General features: G+C 39.2%; 1 protein-coding gene across 2 annotated transcripts in view; it reads right to left on the bottom strand.

The window, feature by feature from the left end:
* Positions 1–9,037, bottom strand: part of ANGPT1 (angiopoietin 1) — a 250,216-nt gene extending 241,179 nt beyond the window's left edge. The window contains exons 1-3 of one of the 2 annotated variants that reach the window (XM_029063097.2): positions 8,904–9,037; positions 8,362–8,458; positions 6,841–7,253 (exon numbers count right to left, since the gene is read on the bottom strand). In XM_029063097.2, the coding sequence (XP_028918930.1) occupies positions 6,841–7,137 (297 nt within the window). In that variant the 5' untranslated portion in view covers positions 7,138–7,253; positions 8,362–8,458; positions 8,904–9,037. Of the gene's footprint in view, positions 1–6,840; positions 7,254–8,361; positions 8,459–8,903 lie in introns of those variants that run through there. The other variant, XM_029063098.2, reaches the window with a different exon arrangement.
* Between the last annotated feature and the right edge of the window lie 360 nt (positions 9,038–9,397).

Genomic DNA, 9,397 nt, shown 5'->3' on the forward strand with positions numbered 1-9,397 from the left:
TGATTTGCCTAAAAACCACATAACAACCAAGGGGCAGAGCCAGCATACAAACCAAGGTTCCCTAACACCCACGCCCAAGCCCTTTCCACTAGGTAATGCTACCTCCATTACCAAGATAACTTTATGTACTCTGATGGAAAAGAGGTTAACACCTTTCCCACTCAAGGGTATAGACATGCAGCCTACCTTTTTTCCTCCTCCATCACCACCACCAGTTTACCACATTTCTAAGTTTTCTCCTTTACCTTTCTAGTCCTCTCATATTCTTTCCTCTAAAACTTATTTTAATTGATTTTTAAAAGTTTTAATGCTAAGCATTTTGCTACATCGATTTTCAAGCTCAAACAATTTATGTGAGTAACAGGACCTGGAAGTTGGTGCCAGTCAGCTCACCTGGAAAGCAAAATAGTCCCATTTAGGACATTATAAATCTCGTCCTAAACTGATCAGAATACCCTACAAAATCCAGGCCTGAAAGACTAAACTGGTAGGTAGATTACTCTGGCAATAGAATATGGATATACCCTTGCAAGACTTCACGTATGAAGAAAAGGCTGACAACTTTGTCTGAGCGCTCCCTAACAAAAACCATCAATGCAGGACTGACAATCCTTCCCATAATATGCAGACCCAAAAGAAAGGGTTATATGTATAGAAAGAAAACCCTCAGTTAACCAAAAATATCACACTAGGAATCCACAAAGACAACATAAAAATCTCAAAGATCATACGTTAAAAAAACTTAAGCTTCTATAGGCTGTGAACTGTGACTGCTTATGATGCTTTACACAGCATTCAGCAAAGTGAATCACATGCATTTGGCAATAAAATATAAAAATTTGTATAAGCTTTCTTTATACAAGGATGAAAGAAACAAAATCTAAAAATCAGTGCCATAAGGGAACAATCTAAAATTGCAAGAAGAGTGTCTGCATTTCACTTTTCTCATAGGCTGTGCATTGTGTCTTGGATCCTCAGAAGTCAGGCAACTTCTGTCATAGAAATAGAGACTACTGTGATAGGAGCATCAGTGACAGTTACGAGCCATGGCTTCCTGAGATTTTGCATGCTTCAATTCAACTTTCTTGGTGTCACTACTTAAGCTGCATTCTCTAATAGTAGCAATATCATTCACTGAACACAGTATACTGAACAAAGTGCTTGGGAAGTGCAAAGAACACAGGCTTGGGAGTCAGGTTGTGGGCTCTAATCCCAGCTCTGCCGCTTGTCAGCTGTGTGACTTTGGGCAAGTCACTTAGCTTCTCTGTGCCTCAGTTACCTCATCTGTAAAATGGGGATTAAGACCGTGAGCCCCACGTGGGACAACCTGATTACCTTGTATCCCCCAGCACTTAGAACAGTGCTTAGCACATATTTAGTGCTCAACACATTCCATCATTATTTATTACTACAAAATGAAGATGTGACATTTCCTACCCCTAAGGAGCATATACTCCAATGTATTTATGGATGAAATAATCAAGATTAATTCAATGTGCAATTGAATAATCATATTTACCTAAGTGCTAAAGATGGCTGATGGGTTTATGTGACTTGAGATGGGGAGAATTAGGACGGTATCTTGGAAGAAATGGACTTGAGAGCATTGAAAATTGAAAAAGATGTGTCTACTGGGTTTCTGAGGGAGAAGGTTCCAAGTCAGTGGAACATTTCCAATGAGGGGATTGAAGTGGGAGAGTCAAGTGTGAGACATAGATTATCTTGAAAAGAACGAATAGAGTAGGTTTGGGAGTAACTGGTGAAGGAAGTAGATATGTAAGGTGGGAAGAAAGCCTTGAAGAATTTTCACTTGTTGCAGAAGCCAGTGGAGGATTTTGAAGGATGGAGAGAAATATGGAAAGGAAGTACATTTAGCACAAAAGATCTGCTCTAGGAGTTTAGATAGCATTGGAATAAGGGAGATGGGATAGAATTTGGGCATGCTTGGAGGCAGCAGGGAAAGAGCCAACAGAGTCAGAGGCTGAAGATAGCAGCAGGGGAGGAGAGATGAGTGAGGCCAAGTCCTTTTTAGGAGTTGAAAGGGAATAGGGCCAGTGGTGCAGGTGACTTGAAAGTGGGTGGGAGACCTCCTCTTAAAAAAAGCAAGAGGAGACAAAAGGAGGGTGTAATAGGGTGGTGAGGAGAAACTTTGAAACATCAGGTGAGAACTTTGAAAGTTACCAGCATTTGTCAAAATGGTGAGAGAAGGGGGTGAGGGGGGATGGGGGCACTGGAGAGTTCAGGAGAGAGTTAAAAGGTTGGAAGAGTTGATAATGATTATGGGCATAGGATTTAGTGAAATCATCACACTGCATGCCCTACACTCCTCCAATCTATCTGAGCCCCAGGAAGCTGGGATCTCTCCTTTGCACTGTTGATGGGGCTTATCTTGCTTAAACCTAGGTTGTCTGAAAAGCACTCTGAATCCAATGGTCTTTGATTCAACCAAGATGCCAAAAGATGCACAAAGTCCTGGATGCAGCCAATGACCTTTAAAAGCTTTTCAGTTCCGGTCTCTTAGATATGGGAGCTTTAATTAAAAAAAAAAATCAGGGTAAGTCACCAAGCTATCAGATTTGGGGTGAGAAGAATGTGTTTGTGGCATTTGAGGCCTGTTTGCTCCTGAGTTGTGAACTGACCTTGAATCAAGTAGGGTTCAAATTCCTTTCTCTACTTTCAGCCAAATGAGACATTCTTTTGCTAAGGAAAAAATAAGCTTTGTTGGAAAGATCCAAAAGGTTCTTGGGTATCAGATAACTTAGGAACCTGAATATTTTGATTAATGGAAACCAATCCCAAGGGCAGTAGTTTAATGCCCAGGATAAGCTTCATGAACGTGAACCAGGATTGCCCACTTCCCTGCCCTCCCACACCCCCAACTCCACACCAGAATCCTTAGTGGGAAGGATGACTGGAGGAAATAAAACTTCAGACTTTCAAACCATTCCCCAAACCACTGAGAGTGAGCCCTTGGCTGTCAACAGCTAAGAAGGAGAACAGCCAGGATAAATCTAGCTTTCAGAGGTCCTTTCTGGCCACCAAAAGGCAATTCTCCAGGTGTCTCCATAATATATAGTGTGCAAAGGGACCAATGGGGGAAGATATTCATCTTCAGAGCTAGATAAGGGACATAAACTAGGTCACATGGAGATTTGTTCCAGCTTGGTAGATTGACTGGCTCTCCTGCTTTTACTATAAATTCCTGAATTTTATTGCAGGTAACACCAACCCTACTGTAATTTAACAAGAATAAGAGTAACTAGTTTTTCTTCCAATATATGTTGTGAACCCTTACTATCAGGGTAACATCACTAAGTCCTGCAAGTAAAACATGGTAGTCCATGAACACTCTTCTACCACTTTTAGCAGCAACTAGCTCCCAGATTGCTTCTAGCACATAGACCCATTCTGAAAAAGGCACTGGGAGCATCTAAACAGCCTTTGGGAAGTGGATGGGAGTGGGCATGGTAATCTTCCTGGACCTGCCTCCTGAGAGGGCTTTCAAGGGCCACATTTTCTACCTAGAACTACTGCCTCTAGAATGGAGGGTCCACTCAAATTGCTGAGTTTTGAGGTTGGAGAGCTGGAAGATCATATAATTGCCAAGAAGAAAATTCTTCAGGAGTGATGCTTTCGAAGTCTGGGATCAAAACTGTCACTTTCTAAGAGTTCAAGACTAACTTCAGTGAACAAACAGCATATTAATAACTATTATTTTAATCTCTTTTTGTGATTGGAAAGCATGACTCAGAAACAAATACCCCCCACATAAAATAACCAGTTTCAAGATAAAGATGTCTAGGAAGTTTCCACAAGTATTTAGCATGTAGCCTTTAGACTGTAAGCTTATTGTGAGCAGGGAATGTGTCTGTTTGTTATAATGTACTCTCCCAAGTGCTTAGTACAGTGCTTTGCAACCAGTAAGCACTCAATACAAGTGAAAGAATGGATAGCATTACTGGCTGCTTGGTTCTCTAATCCTAGCAATTCTAATAAACAATGCGTGAATTTCTTCAGACACTCAAACTTAATGGCTCTGCATCATAGATGCAAGGACAGATTCTATTCATTCTCCTCTTAATTTACTCTAGAAACCAAATAATTTTTAAGATTCAGTTTGAAGAATTTCTAAATGCATGGCTACTTTGCAGTATTTCTAATGTTTCAGAAATACCCTATAAATGCTAAAGGGATTTTAATTTACTAAAGAATATGGATTTTAGTGTCACATGTATAGGTATTACGAGTGGTATGTCCTTAAAAGTTTGAGCTAATGACTTTGTGTATATACCTTGATAATATAACAATATTCTGGTAAGCATTCGCGAACATGCACCAAGTTTTCATATGTCATTCTGAAGTCTGAGCTAAAAATGTTCTATCAAAAAGCAAAGAACCAGAGTTATTTTTATAGGTTACTGAAATTTTCTAAATGAACTATAGAAAATTAGCAGCATGGCCTAGTGGAAAGAACATGGGCCTGAGAGTCAGAACACATGGGTTCGAATCCCAGCTCTGCTACTTGCCCTCTTTGTAACCTTGGGCAAGTCACTTAGCTTCTTTGTGCCCCAATACTCACATCTGCAAAATAGGGATTAATACTGAGTCCAATATGGGACAGGGGCTGTGTCCAACCTAATCTGCATGTCTATCCCAGCACTTAGAACAGTGTTTGATGCAGAGTAAGAGTTTGATTAAAAAAGACTTGAGTTTAACTGTGCTCCCCAAAATAATTTTCAATTACTCCCCTCTCTGCAGGGAAACTGCATTGTGTTTGCATCAGTGGCCCAATTATTTTCTAAAGCCTAATGCTGGATGAAAGAGTTCAAGCAAGACTATAAAAGCACTTAAGTGCTTCTAAAACACTGAATGCCCTGTTAATTATTTTTTTTAAAGCTACTTATCCAATAATCAATTCTGACATAAAAGCATATTGAAAGAGCATTTAAATGTTTACAAAGTAATCAAATTCATTTTCCTACTGTCCTCTCAAATCAAAGTTGAGAGGAGATGCTAGAAAGTTACCTCTGCTTCAGTTTTTTGCCTCTAGATTAGAACACTTAAACGTTTTAAAAATGGTGGTATTTGTTAAGCGCTTACTATGTGCACAGCACTGTTCTAAGCGCTGGGGGATACAAGGTGATCAGGTTGTCCCATGTGGGGCTCACAGTTTTAATCCCCATTTTACAGATGAGGTAACCAAGGCACAGAGAAGTTAAATGACTTGCCCAAAGTCATACAGCTGGCAAGTGGCAGAGCCGGGATTCAAACCCATGAACTCTGACTCCCAAGCCCGGGCTCTTGCCACTGTACCACGCTGCTTCTCTACAGTATCGATTCTTGTTCTTCAACTGTGTGCACACCATGTCATCTCACTCCATATAAAATAAAAGAACAAGCAGCAATTCAGCCCTGGAAATTTTGGAAATCCTGCTTTTGGGTATTGCTTTAATCTGCCTAGGAAACAAACAGTGATCTTAGTTCGGTCCCTAGTGGACAAAAGCAAAATCGCTAGACTCATAAGAATGATTCAGCAAGCAATTTATTCACTTTTTTTTAAAGTGCGACCACAGATCTAAAAAGAACCTGTGTTCTTTTAAAGTTTTCTTTTTTTCTACTCAAAAATTTCATGCTTTGAAATCAACCATGATCTTTCTTTCCCCTTAAGTCAAAAGGCTGCCTAACAGACAGCAAATGGAAAGATGCACTAAGTGGATGGATAATGCTTAAAAGAATCATGTGAACGTTGCCCACCCACTTGGTGGGCAGGGTGCACTGCTCACTTGATAGAAAACTGAAAGCTGAAATACAGCACCTGAAGCATTCCTGAGAGCATTTTACTGTGCACCATATGATGAGGTATTAAAAGCAGAAATGCAAAGGACACACACCGTTTCTAAAAAGAAGTGTTATCAAATAAAGTTCTTGAAATGTCAGATAACACTTAGATGGGTGAAGATGTAATTGATCTATGCTAATCCCTGTATTTTCACAAAATAAAGTAATCCATATTGTCCAACTGGATTTTTAAGACACAGGTGATTAATAATATGGTTATATGAAACCATGAGAAATATGTAACCTAAATTAAGGTTTTTGCAGGTGCTATGTTAAGTGAAACAGCATTACTTGCAGGATTTCTGAGACTGAGTGTAGCTTTATTCTAAGTCACATTCATCATTAAAACCCAACTTGCCAGCTTCAAACTAAATGTAGAAGAAAAATGCATATGACAGGAGTGGCCACTCTCTGGGACTATATGAATGGAAATTAAGGGCTTTGGTACAACGTCATTCCCACTTACAAAATTTCTTCCAAAAATATTCTACGAATAGGATAAAAATAAGTAACACCAAAAAGTTCATTGCAGATTTTTAATCCTAAAACGAAGAAGGATTTCTATAAAATATACTGTTATGTGAAAAAAGCATTGCAGCTCTGTTTCCCCATTCACACATTACTTTTAACTTAGGTCAGTTTGCCCAGGTATGTTTATGACATTTAACCTGCCATATCACACTGTATACATGGTTTAAAAGCACATTGAAGAAAGGGCTCCAACACTGGAAGTCTCTGAGGAAAAAAACTGCACACCTTGTGTCTCATCTCCTTTGAAATCCTGTTTAGATGCAACTTCATGAGACAGGAGAACCTGAAAAAACATTTGTTCCCAAGCAGAATCTTACATAGAGGGCTGTCCTGTTGCTGCAGGGACTCTTGGTACAAGTGATATGTAAATAAAGAAATGCATATTATAATAGCTCGTTCCCTGACAGCAGCTGTAAATTATCTGCAGGGCAAGAATGTGAAAGACACATGCAATTAGAAACTGAAACTTACTTTTTGCAGCCACTGAGTATAGTTTTCCATCACATGTTCCAGATGTTGCAGTTTCTGAGAAGAGAAATCCTGATCCATGTGAGGAGCATCTCTCTGAAGAGCATTTGTGTTGTACTGGTCTGTCGCACCCTCACGACAGTTCCCGTCTTGTTCTGGAAGAATGAAAGTGTAGGCACACTGCCCGTGCTGAATCCGGTTAAATCTTCTCCCACTGTTTTCTGGACCTCGGCGTTGGTTACCGCACTCTATGTGAGTCAGAACAGCAGCCAGGAAAGCAAAGAAAAGCAAAAGTGTCATGGTATCAGCACTTTCCTTTTCTGCCTCTCCCAGAACTTTTTTTTTCCTTTCTTCTTATTTTAAACTTGCTCTTTATTTCAGGCAGAAACAGGTTAGTTTGTATTTTTTCAAATAAGCTGTGGAAAAAAAATCAGATAAAATTATTCAAATGGTAGCTTTAGCTAAAATGGTTTTTATTTCACTATAAGGATAGTTTCCTTAGTTAAAAAGCTTGAGATATTTATTGCAGAGTAGTAGAGATTTATTGTTTCCTCTCTGTGTTACAGTCCAGCATGTAGCTTGCCTTTAGTCAGCTGCATGTGCATATCCTAGACCCTTTCCTCTAGTCTATCTGCAGCAGAACTGCTATTTTCTCTTAGCCCTCAGTGAGTTTTATTAAGGTTGCACATGCAAGCCAAGCTGGAAGCAGGCAGGCTTTCACAAGATGACTTGACAGGAATGTATGAGTGTGTGCTCTTATTCCAAGGATGGCTGATGGCTGACCGCGGAGGGATCGTCTTACAAATTGGCTAGATGCATGACCTCAATCATGTATAGTTGTCCAGCCCCTATGGCTACGAGCCTTTGACGGATCCCTCCAAGTTAATAAATAGGGCAGTCCACCTTAATACATATTTGATGTGGAGACCGACCTATTAAAACCGAGAACTGGAGTAGTGTCTTGTAAGCTCTCATTAAATCTAGGCACCCAGATAAGAAATGTATTCAACATTAGAGAGTATTCCTGGGAGGAAATGTTCAGCTCGCATAAGAATCAGCTTGTGAATGACCCTGGGAAATATTTAATTCTTTAAAAGTCATCCTCTTTTACTTTGAAAAAATTTCTAATTGGATTCGTTTAGGCTCTCAGAAAGCAGAGGGTTGCAAAGGAGTATTAGCAAACTAGTTTTACAACTTGTCACTCCTAATAGTAGAATTTTCCCATATGTTTAAAGCAATTGGTAGAACATTTTATTTATTTATTTTTTATTTTAGATATTGGTTCCCTAGTCAGAAATTGTAGCTGGGTGTCATAGCTACATGGTCTGTGCCCATAAATTAAGCAACTTCCTTTCAAAAACAATGTGGTAATATTTTAGGACAGTGTCTTAAGAATTATTAATTCCTGCAGAATGTCCCCATCGTGTGTATCACAAAGAACACATTTGGTGTTGTAAGGCTGTCTTTAGGAGAACTATCAAAGTTCCACATAAATCCTCATTATGGCTGCAGTGACCTACTCACCGGAGATCAGAATCGGCGACAGGCTGCAAATGGGATTCCTTGGCCATTTTTGCAGGACAGCCTGGTGATTGGCTACTCAGCAGAAACCTGAACATATCTATTAGATAAGGAACAAGGTACAAAAAAGAAATCTGTTAAGCCAACATGCTTCTTTTAAGAAACTATTAAAATAGTAAGTATAGGATCTATTTAGAAAATGTTCAGAGCATTGACACTTAATTAGATGTTAGTGTAGTTATGCATATGCCTTCCCACACAATATGCTAAAGGATCAAAAAACATTGAAATTTCCCAGATTCTATATTAGGCTGATAGCAGAGAATAAACAGACAGTATTCATCACATACAGAGCTTGATTTTATAATACCTTCTAGGCACCGAGGGGAAGGAGGGAGGAAAGGACTGCTTGTATCCAGAGGGAGAAAAGAAGAAGCAATTAGAATCGTAATCTCTGGGTAAAAGAAAGAAAACTATAAGATTCCTGAAAGAGAAAACTATGCTAGCTCATCTCTCCTTTCAACCTTTCTCCACAAAAAACATACCTTGTGATTTAATAGAAACTGGAATCAGGACATTTGGGGGAATTACCTAAAGCTACATAAGGCAGCAGCAAAGTTGCCTTTTGGTTTTCTACCCATCCCTGTGTTAAGCTCCTTCTTGGAACTTATTACTAACTAAAAAGTTCACTGCTCCCACAGTTCAGTCTTGTGAAGGAGAAATTTAGTTGCAAGAGCTTGCACTCCTGTGCCCTATTTACCATTTGGACCACACACCTCAACCGTTATTATTGAGAACACCTGAGAGAAAAACAGAAATCCTAAATTAAGAACTGAAAAAAACCTCTTAAAAGTAATTAATTTCACCCCCAAACACCTGAGAACAAGAACTACCTTTTTTTTCTTTTAAAGTGCCACAATATTTTCAGAGGCTTTTCCAAGAAGATCAATTGAGATGGCATTTGCTCTGAAAATTACCCTCCAAATTAGAAGAGCATTTAAGACAATACTTTTAGATGTATTGTTCAAGTCAAAATAAT

The sequence above is a fragment of the Ornithorhynchus anatinus genome, chromosome 4 (genome assembly GCF_004115215.2).
Source record: "Ornithorhynchus anatinus isolate Pmale09 chromosome 4, mOrnAna1.pri.v4, whole genome shotgun sequence".
Lineage (NCBI taxonomy): Eukaryota > Metazoa > Chordata > Mammalia > Monotremata > Ornithorhynchidae > Ornithorhynchus > Ornithorhynchus anatinus.